This window comes from Taudactylus pleione, unplaced genomic scaffold (genome assembly GCF_031769625.1).
Source record: "Taudactylus pleione unplaced genomic scaffold, aTauple2 ptg000478l, whole genome shotgun sequence".
Classification (NCBI taxonomy): domain Eukaryota; kingdom Metazoa; phylum Chordata; class Amphibia; order Anura; family Myobatrachidae; genus Taudactylus; species Taudactylus pleione.
In genome coordinates, this window is record NW_028284880.1 from 4613555 (window position 1) to 4633473 (window position 19919).

The 19919-nt window shown below is 47.0% G+C and overlaps 1 protein-coding gene across 1 annotated transcript in view; it reads left to right on the forward strand.

The window, feature by feature from the left end:
* The first annotated feature begins 5853 nt into the window (after positions 1–5853).
* Positions 5854–19919, forward strand: part of LOC148503040 (cyclic nucleotide-binding domain-containing protein 2-like) — a 338546-nt gene continuing 324480 nt past the window's right edge. Inside the window, exon 1 of the mRNA XM_088449036.1 lies at positions 5854–6062. Coding sequence (XP_088305162.1) covers positions 6004–6062 — 59 coding nt within the window. The 5' untranslated portion in view covers positions 5854–6003. The remainder of the gene's footprint in view (positions 6063–19919) is intronic.

Genomic DNA, 19919 nt, shown 5'->3' on the forward strand with positions numbered 1-19919 from the left:
AATTTTAGATGTGAAGTAGGTGGCAAAGTTAAGGGTGGCGAGTGAGGAGGGGAGGCAAAGAGGGGAAGGGCAGAGGAGGGAGTTAAAAGTGGCAAAGAGATGCCGGGGGTTTGAGGACTGGGAGGAGCTGAGGTTCTTGAAATATGTTTGTTTGGAGAGGGACAGGGCAGCACTGTAGGATGAGAGAATAAATTTGAAATGGAGGAAGTCAGCCTTAGAGCATGATTTTCTCCACTGACGCTCGGCAATTCTTGAACACTTTTGCAAGTACCTGGTGCATTTGGAATGCCAGGGTTGTGGTATGGACCTGCGAGGGTGAGTAGTTGTTGCCGGAGCAACAGAGTCAAGAGCAGAAGTAAGGGAGGAATTGTACAGGGAAGTAGCTTGTTCAGGACAGGAGAGAGAAAGGATAGGGGAGAGAAGAGAGTCTAGCAGGGAGGAAAAAGCAACAGTCAATAGCCTCAGTGTTCAGCTTAGTAATGGTGGTCTTAGGAGGTAAAGGAGGGGAAGGAGAGAAGGATAGGTTAAAAGAGAGAAAGTTATGATCAGAGAGGGGGAATTGGAGCAATCAGAAACATCACAACGGTGAGTAAAGACCAAATCAAGTGAGTGCCCACTCACATGGGAGGGTGATGAGGTCCATTGGGCAAGACCAAATGAAGAGGTAAGGGTAAGGAGTTTAGCTGCAGAGGGTTCTGTGGGAATGTCAATAGGAATATTAAAATCACCTAGGATAATGGAGGGAAGATCTGAGGAGAGAAAGTGAGGGAGCCAGGAAGCAAAGTTGTCAAGGAATTTGGAGGGCGAGCCAGGGGGACGGTAAATGACAGCTACTCTGATGTTTACTGGTTGGAAGAGGCGTATAGCATGAACTTCAAATGTTGGGAATGTAAGGGATGGTTCAGAGGGTATTAGCTGGTAGGAATAATTGGTGGATAGAAGGACCCCAACACCACCACCATGGCGACCCCCAGGCCGGGGGGTGTGGGAGAAGGTGAGACCCCCAGTGGATAGAGCAGCAGGAGAAGTGGTGTCAGAGGGTGCGATCCAGGTTTCAGTAATGGATAGGAGATTCAGGGAGTTGGTGATGAAAAGGTCATGAGTGGGGACCAGTTTATTACAGACTGACTTGGCATTCCACAGGGCACAGGATAGAGAGACAGTGTTTGTAGGGGAGATGTGAATAAGATTATCAGGGTTGCTATAACGTGGAGGTAAGATAAATTTGGGGGACCGATATGAATAGAGGTTAGTGATGGTGCGGGCACCTGAGCTAGAAAGGGAACCTGTAGGAGGTGGGCAGGGGGGGAGATATGGATGGCATTGGGGTGAAGTGTCAGGGAGAGGAGGGTTTGGTGGCAAGATAGTAGGACGGAGGGGGGGGTAGAACAGGAAGAGAGTGGAGTAGTGGTTCTACTTCAACACTGATGACACCCAAACCTACCTCTTCTCCCCCGACTGACGCTCTTCTGTATTATCTATGGTAACCAGTTGTCCCTCTGCTGTCCCCACATAGATGACCCAACACTAAGTAAATAACGCTCTACATACCCAAAGCAGAACTCATTGTCTTCCCTCCTCCCTGAGTCACCCCTTCATGCATCTCAAATGTCATCTCTAAATAATGTTACTCTCTCCCCTATTGATCTACACCTGACCAGCACCTCGCCTCCTTACTGGTACCCACCTCTCACTCCTCCTTCAAGACTTCTCCTGTCCTTTATCCACTTATAGATATCCCTACCACTCCCAATCCCTGTCCCTCAATCTTCAAAGCTTTAAATGCTCTCTGAAAACCCATTTCTCTTTTTGAGCTTGGCTACACTACCCAGACTGATGCACCCTAATAACCATCCCAATCCCAATTTCCAGCCACTCTCGCACCCCTATGCTTTAGCTATGCCCATTTCAAATTAGAATATAAGCTCTCTTGTTAAGGTCCTTGTTACTCTCTCAGTGCATTGGCTGCAAACATGTTGCCTAAGGTGGGTTGGCAGGGTGCATCCACAGGTAATATAGCAAAATTTGGGAAGGGGCTCGGTGATGCCACTCTTCTCTGTACTGAGACCTCTAATGTGCGATCCGGCTGTTCTTATTTTTCTCTTGCTGATCGTAGGGCCAGTGCCAGAAATACCATGGAATCCCAGATGAAACAAAGAGCCGTCATTGAATTTCTGGAAAAAGAATGCTGCAGTGCTACAGAGATCCACAAAAGACTGTAAAAAGTGTGTGGTGAGCATACAATTGACTATAACAATGTCAGAAGGTGGATGAAGCGTTTTCAATTGGGAGAATCGTCCATGTGCGACAAACCTCATGGTGGCAGACCATCAACTGCAGTGACAGCAGAGAACCAACACAAAGTCGATGCCATGATTCAGAAAGACCATTGTGTGACCATCAGAGATATCAGTGATGAACTGGAATGTAGCCATGGCACTGTAGAAACACTAATCAATGATTTGGGATATCGTAAAGTGTGTGCTAAATGGGTTCCAAAGCAATTAGCCAGGGATCATAAGACCCAGAGGGTGGAAGTGTGCAATGACCTTTTGACCAACCGTGAGATGTTTTTGGAAAATGTCATTACAGGAGATGAGACCTGGGTATTCCTTTATGACCCAGAAACAAAGGCCCAATCAAAGCAATGGAAACACCCAAATTCACCTAGGCCAAAAAAGTTTAAATCACAGCGATCCGTAAACACAGTCATGGCCACATTCTTCTGGGATTGCCGAGGTGTTATTCTCATTAATTACTTGGAACAAAACCAATCAAACAACAGTTATCGATACATTATTACACTTAAGAAGCTGAAGAAGCCATCCGCAAAAAAAGTCAACAATTCGACTGTCAAATGTCATCTTACACCATGACAATGTCAGACCTCACACTTCGATGGCAACATCTGCGGCCATTGCCAAAATGGGTGGGCAATAATGCCACATCCACCATACAGTCCTGATTTGGCCCCTTCTGACTTTCATCTGTTTGGCCCTCTCAAATACTGTCTCCGTGGTCAACATTTTGAAGACATAAAGGTTGCTAAAAATGCCATATGTTCCTGGGTCAAACACCAACCACTGGAATTTTTCCAAAGTGGATTCACAGCTTGGGTTGAGAGGTGGAGAAAATGTTTGAGGGCAGATGGTGAATTTTTTGAGTAGAGTCGTTCTGTTACCAAGACCAAGACTATTTTACTGCAATTTTTCAAATCTGTATCTATAATAAAATTTGAGTTGTGAGCATTTAGGCATTACTTTTTGAACAACCCTCGTATATATACATACACATATGTATCTGTGTACCCACATAATTTAACATAGAGAGAGAGAGAGATGTGCGCCGACCCCTGTGTTTTGGTTTTGGATCTGGATCTACCCTGGTTTTGGATCTGGATTGGTTTTGCCAAAACCTCACCTCCGTGTTTGTTTTTGTGTTTTGGTTTTGGATCTGGATTTTTTCTTAAAAAATCATAAAGACAGCTAAAGCACCACCGCTGCTGACACTTCTGCACTGCTGCCCAACGTACTGAGGACACCGTTAGAGACCCCCACACTGCCAACACTGCCAGCACTCCCACACTGAGGACACCACCAGCACCCCTGCACTGCCGACACAGTCAGTAAATCTGAACTGAGGACACCGCTGGCACACCCACTCTGCCGACACTGCCGGCACCCTGTGTTGAGAACACCCCTGCACTGCCGACACAGTCAGCAAACCTGCAATGAGGACACCGCTGGCACCCCCGCTAGGTCAACACTGCCGGTACCCTTCACTGAGAACACTGCCAACACTGCCATTCCATGTACTGAAGACACCGCCAGCAACCCCAGCACTGCCGACAGTCAGCAAACCTGCAATGAGGACACCGCTGGCACCCCTGCACTGCCGACACAGCCAGCAAACCTGCACTAAGACACCGCTGGCACCCCTGCACTGCCGACACAGCCAGCAAACCTGCACTGTATCCGTGTTGGAAATTAGAAACTGAACTGCCATATGTTAGTGCCGCCCACTGTGTCACTTAGCTTAGTCAGCCAGCTAGCTAGATGCAACCTTTTGGCCTCAACTAGATGAAGCAAATAATATTGTGAGGTGGTGAACATTGATTGGAAACTACTGAAAATAAATGTTATTGAGGTTAATTATACTGTAGGAACAAAAACAGGCCCATTTTATGTGATTTTAGCTGTTTTTATGATTTTTTAAGAAAAAATCCAGATGCAAAACCAAAACACGAAAACAAAACACGGAGGTGAGGTTTTGGCAAAACCAATCCAGATCCAAAACCAGGTTAGATCCAGATCTAAAACCAAAACACGTGGGTCGGCGCACATCTCTAATATTCACACACACACAGGGGCCAGACATTACACTGACCTGTGGAGAGATCCTGGACATGCTGGGGCCTGGGCTGCTTTCCTTCCTGAGCTAGGACACAGTTGGACAGTGCAGGGGGCAGAGATTCAGATGACTTGTGGACGGAGCTTCGGCGGGCCAGTGGTGGGTGGGGCTCCGGGACGGCAAGCCGAGGGAGGGGTGAGAATGGACTAAACTTCGGGCGGAGGTGAGTGAGCTAGTGGGCAGTTATCTGGGCTGCTGGTGGTGACACGAGAAAAGGCACAGTCAGTGTATGTGGATCCTGTGAGCCTGTTTTAAATGGGAGGCTTGGAGCTGCAGCTCCATCCGGCCCATTGTTAATCCGGCCCTTCGCAGGGCGCATACAAACATAAAGTGACTTTTTATACTGTGTCTTCAGCCGCACCATATAGCCACCCTGAGCGTCCCTTTTGCTCAAAATCATCATCTTATTCATAATCTTCATCTTATTTGCCTAAATAAAACAACTGCACTGCTAGCTTACACTAGGGATGGCCATCGGTATGGTTACCATCTATGGCAAAATAGCAAGTGGCCATCGATGGTAACAAACTGCAACGGATGACCAATCGATGGTCTTCCCTGTTCTATGACTAACTAACCCGTGGGCCAATCAGAACCGGCGGCGTGGCTTCGCGGGTGTCGGGGGCGGAGCTATGCTGTGTCCCGACACCATGTAAAACAAAACCTTTTCGGTTATGTTTTTCCATCGATGGAGGGAAACCATCTGGTTATCCCCATCGATGGTAAAACATTAGATGTCGGAATAAACCATCGATGATTAGGAATCATCGATGGTTGATGGCCATCCATCACTGGAGCTCAGCTTGCAACATTTGTACATCTGTGTGTGACTGAGTAAGAGTCTGTGTAATAAGAGTTGTGAGCGCCCGTGGGTTTTCCTCATGCAAAGTTCCGTTGTGCTTCCTCTGAGTGTAAATCTAATTCCTCTGTGGTGCAAGCTGCAGCGCAGCCTCTCTGGTACACTGTGAGTGCGTCTGCAATGCGACTAAAACACGGAAATTATAAAAAAACTTATGGTACAATACTCTACTCGTCGCGAAGTGTCTCAGGTGCGCCTGGCGGCTTGCGCCATATGAAGTAAAGACGCCCCATGTATGAAGACACATCTGTATTCAAATAACTAAAACGCAAAAAAATGCAATGCCTACTGTCGTTTTCCTTTAAAGGTGCATGGAAATAGTCAGTACAGGGGAAACAACAAGCTCAGCACCCCGTACAATGAGAACATGCTCACTACATGATATCTTACTTTGTACAGCTTTATTCTGTTCATCTCATGTCTTTATTTACTATCCATTAGGAAAAGCTTGTATGTTTATACTGTAAACCCTTTTAAATCAGTGCACTATTTCTATACAAACAGAAACATGGCAACTGGAAGCTTCGTCTATGCAAAGCAAACAGCAAACGTTTCATTCTCTCGCTCAGCCCTGAAACATGAAACCTCCCTACATGATCTTTGATAACATTGTACTTAGCTGAAGAGGTTGTTACGCCTTGGATAGGAATCGCTACTAACTTTATCATGCTAAGCAGATACCGCTTGGATCTGACGCAGAACTGTTGCTTTCACACGACCAGAGTGATTGAAGTATGACCCAGGAAACTAACAATGAGGATCCACTTATGGAGGGGCCACTTCAACCAGACAAGTATGTACAATACAGCGTTACACCAGCATGAGGTGGCATTTCAATCAAGTGTTTTATGAGCATTGATCCATATGTTGAATATGCTTCATATCAAATGGATTCCTCCTTCCAGGTGATAGTCCATCACAGTGTATAGGACACTATGGGGTCTATGTTCTAAACCTTGGACAGAGATAAAGTACCAACCAATCAGCTCCTGACATTTTCCAAACACATCCTGTAAAGTGACAGTTAGGAGCTAATTCGCTGGTACTTTAACTCCATCCACTTTATCTCTCTCCAAGGCTTAATACATAAACCCTAATATATAATGTGCCATCACACAGAGCAAATTACAGTGATCTGGATAACCAGAAGTGCCCAGTGGAAATGCAGGTCTGCAGGAAAAGCCTTCAATGAGTTGAGTACGGTATGCAGTCGAGAAGCCCGGCAGACCTAATCCCGACAGCCGGCTCCACGACTACTTAATCCCGGCAACGCACTAATGACAGGCGTCGTAGTCCCGACGCCAGTCATTAGACCTACCCCGGGAGCCCGACACCCGGCTTACCGATCGAAGGTAAGCCGGGCAGCGGGCATGGACAGCCACGGGGGGGGGGGGGTAGGTTTAGGGCTCCCGGGAGGGACTTAGGGTTAGGCACCCTCCTGGGAGGTTAGATTTAGGCTAGGGAAAGGGGGGGTTAGGGTTAAGCACCCCCGGGGGACTTGGGTTTAGGCTGCAGAGAAGGGGGGTTAGGTTTAGGCACTTGGGGGGAGGGTTAGGGTTAGGGTTGGAGGGTAGAATTAGATTAGCTAGTACTTACCTTAGGACGATCAGGATTTCCTCCTGTGTCGGGCAGCCGGTGGTAAATCATACTGATTCCGTTGAGTACTGTACAAAACTGAAGGGCAGTGCGGTCAACGCATTTCTGTTTCGTCAAATGGAGGAAGGGCTCTAAAATGGGGGGCTGTGTATAAATGGAGATATGTATGAGAATCTTTAATATTAATATATATAAAACTCACTTAAAAGCGATTTGGTTCTTCTCAACTGCAAATGAATCGGTCGCCAATTTGTTTACTTTTTATATGTGATTTACGTTTTTGCTGGGTTTTTGTCCAAAAAACCCCCCAAAACATCAGAAAGAACACAGTTAAATATTATTTATTAATATTTTGGTAACAAGAGATGTGTATATTGCAAACTTGCAAATAGGTCGCCGAGAGATGAATACGGTCAGATTTTAATGATCGCTAAGATCACATGATCTGACACAATAAACTTTGATGATCATGGGGCCGATTTGATTCAGCACGCTGTTGATAGCGCCGGGAGGGAGCGCGCTGATGATAGCGCCGGGATGGAAGGCCTCATTCAGAGGCGGTCGGAGGATGCAAGCGGTCGCTCAGAACTGGGCGGCCGCTTGCATCCTGACCGCCCGCCTCTGTTGCGGTCGTTAGGCTGTGGGTTTACACCCACAGCTCTAACGACCGCTTGGGTGATGGTCGCGATGCTCATAGACCATCGCGGCTTACGACGAGACCCTAGGGTAGGGCCTCACTTGTCGTAAGCCCCGGAGAGCTTCTGGCCTCCCCCAAACAGTAGGTGTTCCCTCGTGCGCATGTGCACTGGCAAAACATCGAGGCGGCCGTGCGGTCGTAGGCCGTACGGCCGCCTCTGAATAAGGTCCGGGGTCCCTGGAGTTATTCAATTCAGCACGCTGTTAGGTCAACTAAAGGATTTTTTCTCTCGCTCTCCTAAGAGTGCGAGCAGAAATCTGACTAAAGTGCCGGCCGCGAGGCTATTTTCCGGCTTAGTGCCGTAAGTTGTTATAGTCAGACTAAACTCCGAGGTGATTTGAATAGCGCCGGGACCAACTTCCCGGCGCTATTCACCTTGCTCTGAATTAAATCACCTAATATGGGTTTGATTCAGAATTATTTACTCGCAGTGTGATTGACAGTATGGAAGAGGTAACGGGAGAGTGGCGGAAAAGAACGCAGACGTGTTGCAATAATTTTTGGGGCGTGTTACACCCTGCGTCTATGCAAAAAATATGGCTCCGATGTCTCAATTCCTGCTCCCGTTTTGCGGGACCATAGACTCACTCAGGACTGCGACAATCAAATAATCCGCGAATGATACTGCGCCCTTGTGCGCAGATGCTTGGATTTGCAAAGTCGCCGGTGGGTACATAGCAGCTGCGTGCACAGACGCAGCAGTAGCGGCATTAGCACTTTGACTTTCGTGACACTTAACCAAACCGTTAAGCAATTATCATATTCTTTTTGTAAACAAAAATAAGCAGCATTTTGTTCTCCATTCATTCCTCCACAAACACTGAAATCTCACCCCAGTAAGTAGTCACAACACTTGTTTTTAAATATGTTACTTTAACAAATTTACAAAATGCTAACAAAAGAAAAACTATAGTCTAAAGATCAATATTTATATTTTTACTCCTCAGTAGTAGTGAATCTGCCCGAACGTTCCGTCATCTCAAGCCCAGCGTTTCTCGTTTCAGTTGGATCTTGTTTGTTGGCTCTTTGCGATGATCTCCAGTCTTTGGGACACGTGATCTCAAAGCGCCTACGTTTTTGGATAAACAACTAGATTAGTGAAGTGAATTCTAATATAAGATTTATGGACATCCACATGGGAATATATACCAAAGTTGGTTATTTTCTCCAGTTTGCTTCAGATGAAAGCAAATAGTTGTTACGTTTCCATAACCCTGGAAAAGTCATTTGTTGTTATTTCAAAATAGGAGCATAATCTGATGAAGACTGTCACAGGTTGCCGCTGACTCGTTGTTGATGATGGTTACATTATTCATCTGCAGTGTATATGCAAAGTGTCCCTGTGTACAGATAACATAGGGGGTTGGGTATGTGTTACCGGCGTCCGGGATGCCGCTGGTCAGAATAACGACAGCGGCATCCTGGCAGTGAAAATCCCGACAGCGGTAGGTAAGTATACTGTACTACCACTAACCCTAACCTCTACCCTAACACTCCCTCCCCGGTGCCTAACCCTAACCTCCTCCCTAGTGCCTAAACCTAACCTCCCCCTCCCCACACCCTCAACCTAACCCTCCCCCTTTAGTGCCTAACCCTAACCCTCCCTCTAGTGCCTAACCCTAAACTTAACCCCCCCTTAACCCCCGATACTTTTTTTGGGATGCCAGTGGTCTGGATACTGGAGCTGCCCTGAGCCAGGCCCGCACTGTCCATACCGACAGCCTGGCAAATCTCAATATTTCCCACAGACACTGGAATACCTAGCAGATTTACAGACTGCAGTCTGTTAAAGAAGATTGTGCTGCCGTGAGTAAAAAGGATTTCTCTTGCTGCCGTTTTCAATGAATTCCAATTACCTCTAAAGGATAATACCGCATTCTATTCTGGAACTAATTATTTACACATCCATAGAAGATTACTACATTTAGATACAAGTAACTTGCCACTTATGGCCTGATTCAGAGCCGGACGCTCTTTGAGAGCGCTCGCTTTGAATCAGGGCGTCCCTGTTTTTTTTTAAAGATGGCCTCCTGGCCACTCGCTAAGCTGTAGGTGACCACCCACAGCTTGAGCAAGCGGCCAGGTGATGGTCGCGATGGTCACGACCATCGGGGCTTGCGATGAGACCCTTGTGGTAGGGTCTCGTTCCCGCAAACCCCAGTGAGCTTTCCACTCTAATAGAGCCGGAAGCTCACCCACCTTCGGTAACGCCTCCGTTTGGCCAGCCACCCCCCCTGCCCGCCTCCAAAACGGGGAAAGCTGTCAATCACAATGGACAGCTGCCACGCTTTGGTGCGAGACCCGTAGCGATGGAGCGCCCGTCGCTGGCCGGGTCTCGCGCATGCACAGTGGGGGACCATCGACCCGCTTGCCACAAGACTTTATACCACACTTTTTTCCCTTTAGCAACATTGAATTTTTATACGCTAAATGCTACCAATTGGATACTAGTTCTTATGCTCTTATATGATTGATATATTGAATGTTATTTGTTAGTAATTTATTTTACTCCCAGGAGCAATAAGTCTGTTTCTATGTTATATTTTTTATATTTAAGAAATTTATTTTATTGGAATTACTGATTGATAATGTGTTCATGATGGTTTAAGCACCCTTGCAGTATATTTTTGTTTTAGCTCTTTCTGTATTGGAGACAGGCAATGTCCAATTCTGCAAATTGGCTGCAACATTTTTGAGATATTCTAATCTAATTCACAATAGGCGCCGGTGTGTTTTTGTGATAACAGCAATCTAACCCTAACCTTAAGAGCAGTCTAAACCTAAGGACAGCCTAACCTAACCCTAACAGCAGCCTAACAATAATCCTAACCCTAATGGCAATCTAACCCTAACAGCAACCTAACCCTAACAGCAGTCTAACCATAGTGGTAGCCTAACCCTACCCTAACCTTAATGGCAGCCTAACCTTAAATCCAGTCTAACCCTAATCCTAACAGCAGCCTAACCCTAACAGCAGCCTAACCCTACTCTATCCCTAACAACAGTCTAACCCTAACCCTAAGAGCAGTCTAATCCTAACCCTACCTGTAGTCTAACAAAAGCTCTAATGGCACCCTAACCCTAACAGCAGGCTGACCCTAACCCTAACAGCAGTCTAACCCTAACGGCAGCATATCCCTAACAGCAACCTATCCCTAATGGCAGCCTAAACCTAACCCTTACAGCAGCATAACCCTAACAGCAGCCTAGCCCTAACTCGAACAGCAATCTAACCCTAACAGCAGCCTAACCCTAACTTAACCCTAACAGCAGCCTAACCCTAACAGCAGCCTAACCCTAGTGGCAGCCTAACCCTACTCTATCCCTAACAACAGTCTAACCCTAACCCTAACAGCAGTCTAAACCTAACCCTAATGGCAGCTTAACCCTAACCCTAACAGCAGTCCAACCCTAATGGCAACCTAACCCTAATGGCAGCCTAACCTTAAACCTAACAGCAGTCTAACCCTAACCCTAACAGCAGCCTAACCCTAACAGCAGTCTAACCATAACTCTAACAGCGGTCTATCCCTAACCCTAACGACAGCCTAACCCTAATCCTAACAGCAGTCCAACCCTATCCCTAATGACAACCTACCCAAATGGCAGCCTAACCTAACAGCAGTCTAACCATAACCCTAACAGCAGTTTATCCCTAACCCTAATGACAGCCTAACCCTAATCCTAACAGCAGTCTTACCCTAACCCTAACAGCAGCCTAACCCTAACAGCAGTCTAACCATAACCCTAACAGCAGTCTAACCCTAACCCTAACAGCAGTCTAACCCTAGCCCTAACAGCAGCCTAACCCTAACAGCAGTCTAACCCTAACCTGTAATTTTGACATTATATCCATGACGACATGCTGATATTCTGAATGTCGACAGAATGACTACATACCCTTTTGGTCACCTCTATCATACTCTATTATGCAGACACCACAAAATTCAAACTGGTAAAGACATACAGTACTTGTAGTATCTACAGATGCAACCAGGACTTGATTGAAGTCACAGTCAGCTGGCAAAACCACTTTCTTAATTTTGTCCATTAAATGTATTTCTTTTTAATGAAGTAACCTTGTTTATGGCAGGGGGAATGAATATTCACTAACATGTATTTTCTTTTCTCATTATCATCACTTTGGGTCTGATTGAGAGATGTACACTAATCCCGTCGCGGATGCGTATTTGTACTAGGGGTGTGCACCGGCCACTTTTCGTGTTTTGTGTTTTGGTTTTGGATCTGGATCTTTCTTCGTGTTTTGGATCTGGATTGGTTTTGCCAAAACCACCCTTCCGTGTTTTGGGTTCTGGGTTTTGTGTTTTGGATCTGTATTTTTTTAAAAAAAAGCATAAAAACAGCTAAAATCACAGAATTTGTTGGTTTCTCTGCTCCTATGCTATTATTAACCTCAATAACCTTAATTTCCACTCATTTCCAGTCTATTCTGAACACCTCACACCTCACAATAGTGTTTTCATGTCCAAAAGGTTGCACCGAGGTAGCTGGATGACTATGCTAAGCGACACGAGTGGGCGGCACAAACACGTGACCCATCTAGGAGTGACACTGCAGTGGCAGACAGGATGGCAGTTAGAAAAACTAGGCCCCAAACTGTACATAATGCAAAGAAAAAAAAGAAGTGCAAGATGGAATTGTCCTTGGGCCCTCCCACCCACCCTTATGTTGTATAAACAGGACATGCACACTTTAACAAATCAATCATTTCAGCGCCAGGGTCTGCCACACAACTGTGGCTGAAATGATTGGTTCGTTTGGGCCCCCACAAAACAAGCTGGCAATTAATGTGTCCCTGCACAAACTGGCTCTACGGAGGCAAGATGTCATCCTCATCCTCCTCATCCACCGATTCCTCACCCTCTTCAGTGTGTACATCCTCATCCTCACAGAGTATTAATTCGTCCCTGCTGGAACCACAGGTCCCTCTGTACGTTCTGGAGGCTGGTCTCCCTGGAAGAGTTGATAATTCATTTTATGAACATCATCTTCTCCACATTTTGTGGAAGCAACCTCCTACGCCTTTCGCTGACAAGGTTCCCGGCTGCACTAAACACTCTTTCGGAGTACACACTGGAGGGGGGGCAACTCAGGTAAAATAGAGCCAGTTTGTACAGGGACCTCCAAATTGCTTCTTTTTCCTGCCAGTACAGGTACGGACTGTCTGACATGCCTACTTGGATGCTGTCACCGATGTAATCCTTTAACAGACAGACGCACGCTTGTCGCTGCTGCTTTGAGGATTCAAGTGCGGCTACAGCCCACACAATTCACAAAGACAGAAAAAAAAAAAGAATATTTTTATTGTTTGTGGAGCACACTTTGAGGGTTACACCACCCTTTAACAGACAGACGCACGCTTGTCGCTGCTGCTTTGAGGATGCAAGTGCGGCTACAGCCCACACAATTCACAAAGACAGAAAAAAGAAGAAGAATATTTTAATTGTTTGTGTAGAACACTTTGAGGTGTCACCACCCTTTAACAGACAGACGCACGCTTGTCGCTGCTGCTTTAAGGATGCAGGTGCGGCTACAGCCCACACATTTCACAAAGACCGAAAAAAAAAAGAACAATATTTTAATTGTTTGTGTAGAACACTTTGAGGTGTCATCACCCTTTAACAGACAGACGCACGCTTGTCGCTGCTGCTTTAAGGATGCAGGTGCGGCTACAGCCCACACAATTCACATAGACAGAAAAAAAAAGAACAATATTTTAATTGTTTCTGTAGCACACTTTGAGGGTGTCACCACCCTTTAACAGACAGACGCACGCTTGTCGCTGCTGCTTTGAGGATGCAAGTGTGGCTACATCGCACACAAGTCACAAACACATTAAAAAAATAGTTTTTTATTTTTTGGAACACTTTGAGAGTTACACCACCCTTTAACAGACAGACGCACGCTTGTCGCTGCTGCTTTAAGGATGCAGGTGCGGCTACAGCCCACACATTTCACAAAGACCGAAAAAAAAAGAACAATATTTTAATTGTTTGTGTAGAACACTTTGAGGGTGTCACCACCCTTTAACAGACAGACGCACGCTTGTCGCTGCTGCTTTAAGGATGCAGGTGCGGCTACAGCCCACACATTTCACAAAGACCAAAAAAAAAAGAACAATATTTTAATTGTTTGTGTAGCACACTTTGAGGGTGTCACCACCCTTTAACAGACAGACGCACGCTTGTCGCTGCTGCTTTAAGGATGCAGGTGCGGCTACAGCCCACACAATTCACAAAGACAGAAAAAAGAACAATATTTTAATTGTTTGTGTAGCACACTTTGAGGGTGTCACCACCCTTTAACAGACAGACGCACGCTTGTCGCTGCTGCTTTAAGGATGCAGGTGCGGCTACAGCCCACACAATTCACAAAGACAGAAAAAAAAAGAACAATATTTTAATTGTTTGTGTAGCACACTTTGAGGGTGTCACCACCCTTTAACAGACAGACGCACGCTTGTCGCTGCTGCTTTGAGGATGCAGGTGGAATCTAGACGGGATTTGGAACCGAGGACACACTACCTCCATCAATTGTCTAAATCCCACTGCACTAATGTCGGATACCGGACACACGTCTAACACCAACATAGCAGTCAAGGCCTCAGTTATACGTTTTGCTTCAGGATGACTGCTGTCGTACTTCATCCTCATCGCTAGGGACTGTTGGAGGGTCAATTGTTTAGTAAAAGTAGTGATGTTCCTACTTCCTCTCTGGGATGATGAACAACTCCCAGCAGCAGCAACAGCACTAGGAGGAAGAGGTTCTTGATCTTTCCCTATTTTATTTTTATCGGAGAAAGTTTGGTCCTCCATTTATGTTATATTGATATATATACGTGCGGCTAAAGCGCACACAAACACAGAAAATATTATTTTATTTTTGCTGGAGAGTAGTGCACTTTGTGGGTTACACCACCCTTTAAGAAATGAGCCAGCCGGCTCTTTACTTATGGGACACAGGCGCACGCTTGGCGCTGCTCCTTTGTTGATGCACGTGCAGCCACAGTGCACACAATTCACAAACACAGAAAATAATTTTTTTTTTGGTTTGGACTGGAGTGTACTTTCGGGGGTTACAGCACCCTTAACGGTCAAGCCAGCCGGCCCTTTACTTATGACACAGGCGCACGCTTGGCACTACTTTGTTGATGCACGTGCGGCTACTGCGCACACAATTCACAAACACAGAAAATATTTTTTTTTTAGGTTTGGACTGGAGTGTACTTTCGGGGGTTACAGCACCCTTAACGGTCAAGCCAGCCGGCCCTTTACTTATGACACAGGCGCACGCTTGGCACTACTTTGTTGATGCACGTGCGGCTACTGCGCACACAATTCACAAACACAGAAAATAATTTTTTTTTGGTTTGGACTGGAGTGTACTTTCGGGGGTTACAGCACCCTTTAACGGTCAAGCCAGCCGGCCCTTTACTTATGACACAGGCGCACGCTTGGCACTACTTTGTTGATGCACGTGCGGCTACTGCGCACACAATTCACAAACACAGAAAATAATTTTTTTTTAGGTTTGGACTGGAGTGTACTTTCGGGGGTTACAGCACCCTTAACGGTCAAGCCAGCCGGCCCTTTACTTATGACACAGGCGCACGCTTGGCACTACTTTGTTGATGCACGTGCGGCTACTGCGCACACAATTCACAAACACAGAAAATAATTTTTTTTTTGGTTTGGACTGGAGTGTACTTTCGGGGGTTACAGCACCCTTAACGGTCAAGCCAGCCGGCCCTTTACTTATGACACAGGCGCACGCTTGGCACTACTTTGTTGATGCACGTGCGGCTACTGCGCACACAATTCACAAACACAGAAAATAATTTTTTTTTTGGTTTGGACTGGAGTGTACTTTCGGGGGTTACAGCACCCTTAACGGTCAAGCCAGCCGGCCCTTTACTTATGACACAGGCGCACGCTTGGCACTACTTTGTTGATGCACGTGCGGCTACTGCGCACACAATTCACAAACACAGAAAATAATTTTTTTTTTGGTTTGGACTGGAGTGTACTTTCGGGGGTTACAGCACCCTTAACGGTCAAGCCAGCCGGCCCTTTACTTATGACACAGGCGCACGCTTGGCACTACTTTGTTGATGCACGTGCGGCTACTGCGCACACAATTCACAAACACAGAAAATAATTTTTTTTTGGTTTGGACTGGAGTGTACTTTCGGGGGTTACAGCACCCTTTAACGGTCAAGCCAGCCGGCCCTTTACTTATGACACAGGCGCACGCTTGGCACTACTTTGTTGATGCACGTGCGGCTACTGCGCACACAATTCACAAACACAGAAAATAATTTTTTTTTGGTTTGGACTGGAGTGTACTTTCGGGGGTTACAGCACCCTTTAACGGTCAAGCCAGCCGGCCCTTTACTTATGACACAGGCGCACGCTTGGCACTACTTTGTTGATGCACGTGCGGCTACTGCGCACACAATTCACAAACACAGAAAATATATAATTTTTTTAGCACTTGGGGGGAGCACCCCTGATGGACAGAGCACCCCCTGGACAACACTACAGCACTCCTTTAGGACTGGGACACTGCACAGGACTTTGGAGTGGACACAGCCCCTATGGAGAACTGACTGCACAACACAGTCCAGCCAGCCCCTATGGACTTTGAAGTAGTGGACACAGCCCCTATTAACAACAGCAGCACAGCACAACACAGCCAGCCCCTATGGACTTTGAAGTAGTGGACAACAGCAGCACTACACTACACTACACTACACTACACAGCCCTAACTCCCACCCTCCCTCTTCACTGTCCACAGCCGAGTGAGAAAATGGCGCCGACGCGGGTACCTTATATAGGATCCAAAACCCGCGAGACTCGGAAGGCGGGATGATGACGTTTTGCCTCGATTTCAGATCCGAGTCAGGCGGGAAAAGTCGAGCCTGACTCGGATCGGACTCGGATCGGGGGGGCTCGGGGGGGTTCGGATTTCAGAAATCTGAACCCGCTCACCCCTAATTTGTACACAACGGTACTGAGAATATACGCTAATGCGGCAGCCGCTGTCATTTGTACAGAGTGGCCCACCGGCTGCATCCATAATTCGTCGCATGCATATAAAGCACATCGGTCGCACCATTGAAATTCTGAGCAACCTAATAGCTGCTCAAAATATCCATTAAAACGAAGTCCCTGGGGCCAGTGAAGCTGCCTAAAAAGACCCAATCGCTGGCTGCGATGCCCACAAAACTCTTGCGACACACGCTCTCTTGACTAGTCATCTCCCATTACCCATAAAAGCACACTGACTGTCAATCCGTCACTACGGTGGCCATCGGAAAACCATCGCGACACATGCCCAGTGAGACTCAGACGCATACACAGTACAAAAAACATCGGCCATCTGCACAGACACGAGCACAGCTTCCGTCTATGAATTAGACCCTCCGAGCTGTAATCCCGAGTACTTCTAAATGTTTGTGCCACTGTGGTGTCACTTGTTATTATCACTACTGTACCTTACTTCTTGGCTGCAGCACAAGACCGAGCACAAAGGTGGAACTATTTCTGGTAACATTTGGATGGCTTTTAGGTGAAGTGCGATTGTTGGAAGGAAACACAGTTTTCAGCTGCTGAGGTTTTTTTTGGCTTGACAAAAAGCTTTACTCCTAATACAAGGGGAATTTAGGCCTTGATATATGACAACATAAGACCATGCCAGGGGATGTGAAAAGTGCTCAAACTACAAGAGATCTCAAAAAAGCCATCACACACATACCTTTTGTTATTCTGCATTATTTCACTCTTGTGCTTCCATTGAGTGAAATTATAAAAAGTATACCCTGTGCAAAGAACGGCTGATTGGCTCACATCCTATCCTGGGGGCTACCTTGGGCCAAGTATTCCCAGCTGCTGATGAGTCCATCCGCCAATTGCCATAATTACAGCAATGCAGGAAATTGGGCTTCCATTCTGTTACACGTAGTTTAATCCCAGCAACCTCATGTCTATTGTTATTGTAAGATCTTTTCACAGGGTCAAAATGCCAAAGCCCAAAGTATGCAAAGGTTAGGAACTCCGTAAGAAGGGGCTACTATCTTACTTCTTACAACCACCTTTGTTTACACGGTATGCAGTCGGGAAGCCAGCAGACGTAGTCCAGACGGACGGCTTCCCGACTGCTTTATCCCGGCGAGGGTTAAATGACCGGCGTCTAAATCTAAATGCCTGTCATTTTCATTTTACAGACGCCGAGAGACCGGCACCCGGCATCACGATCGAAGTGATGCCGGGCGCCGCTGTGGACAGCAGCGGTCTAGGTTTAGGGCGCCCGGGGGGGACTAAGGGTTAGGCACCCCCCCCCGGGAGGTTAGGGTTAGGCTAGGGGAAGGGGGGATTAGGGTTAGGCACCCCCCCCGGGGGACTTAGGTTTAGGCAGCGGGGAAGAGGGGGTTAGGTTGGTTTAGGCACTGGGGGGAAGGTTAGGGTTAGGCACCCCCAAGGAGGGTTAGGGTTAGGGGGGGAGGTTAGGTTAGTAAATACTTACCTGGGGACGATCGGGATTTTCACCCATATCGGGCAGCCGCTGTCGGGATTTGAACCACCGGATTTGCGTCCGGCAGTAATTCATACCGATTCCATTTGCACTGTCCCCCATATGTAGAAGGAAACAGCAAAATATACAGTACACAAAGGTGAAAGTGCATAAAAATAAATGATAGACAAAGTGCTAAACTACAGATGTTTGTATCCTCATACATTGTGGCTTCAGTTGCACCAAACAGCCCCTCTCAGTGCGCCAGATCCCAGGCTACTTGCTGCGCGTGGAGCATCGTTCTCACGCAGAATGTGCGTCTGATTCGCACTAATATAACAACTGGGAGTGACAAAGCTACTCTGCTGGATTACACTGATCAACTGTGTGACATCTGCACATCTGCGTGCGAATGGGAGTGAATCTGTGTAAGAAGGACTCCGATGCAGCGGTCGCGGCTTTTTCTCATGCCAAGTTAATTTGCGCCTCATCTGGGACTTTGGGCCTGATTCAGAGCCGCTCGCTCTGAATCAGGGCATTTTTTTTTTTTGGAGCCGGCATCCTGGCCGCTCGCTAATCTGTGGGTGACCACCCACAGCTTTTGCGAGCGGCATGTGATGGTCGCGATGGTCGCGACCATCGGGCTTGCGATGAGACCCTTGTGGTAGGGTCTCGTTCCTGCAAGCCCCAGTGAGCTTCCTGCTCTCACAGAGCAGGAAGCTCGCTACTGACATCACTCATGATGTCAGTAGGGCCGCCCCCAAACGGCAGGCATTCCTTCGGGAACGCCACCGTTTGGCCAGCCAGCCACGAGCTGTCGATGAACATCGACAGCTGCCCCGTCTTGTAGTGAGTCCCGCAGCGAGTGATTTCTCGCTCGCTGCTGGGCATGCGCAGTGCGTATGCCGCGCGTGTGCACTGCCCGGCCATTGACCCGCTTGCGTGCGCATAGCGCTTGCGAGCGGGTCTGAATCAGGGCCTTTGTACGTGTATGTGCAGTTAGAGTCACAGCCTGGCTTCTCTAATACACTTTGAATGGTGTTTTGCTGCGTTGCAAATAAGATGCAAAATTTGAAGAAGAAGATATTACTCCTCTAAGAGTGGCTTCATAGACACGCACCCACAATTCTCTGTAATTCTCTCATTTACCCAATACTGGAATTCAGCAGCATTTCAGGATTTCGTCGCCATTGAATTATTTAATGAATCAACCCAATTTTTCCAAAACTTTAGAAGATAAACCACAATCACGGTTACTGTTGGATGAACATTTTTATCACCCTTCCTCCCCTTCTCCTCCTTTGAAGTCCATCTCTTCTACCCTCCCCTAGGGGCCTATTTACCGCAATCTGCATTTAAAATGCAGTGTGATTTTGCAAAAAAATACCATGAGACTATGCCTGCACATGCACCACCGGCTAAGCCCCACTAACACTTACCTCAGTGATCAGTGGTCAGGTGAGCCGCTCTGTAACACCGGTCATCTGATCGCTAGGCTCTAAACTGAGATGCAGACTGGGATTTTCACTAAATCTCAGTCCATAGAACAGATCAGATGACCGGGGTTACAGAAGGAGAGCAGCGATCAGCTGATCGGGTCACCGAGGAGCTCACCAGATTCTTTCTGGGTTGGGCTTTTTGGTCTTATGGTTCTACCCACTCTTATAGGTTCCTGCGTCTATACCTCCTCCACAGGCTTGACTCCATGGTTTTCTTGCTGGTGGCTCCCACTACTGGCAGGCCCGCAGCATTGCATTTCTTTTAATATTGCAGTCACAAGTCTGCTGACACCAAATTCAAACGAGGCACTGCCCATTTAAAAC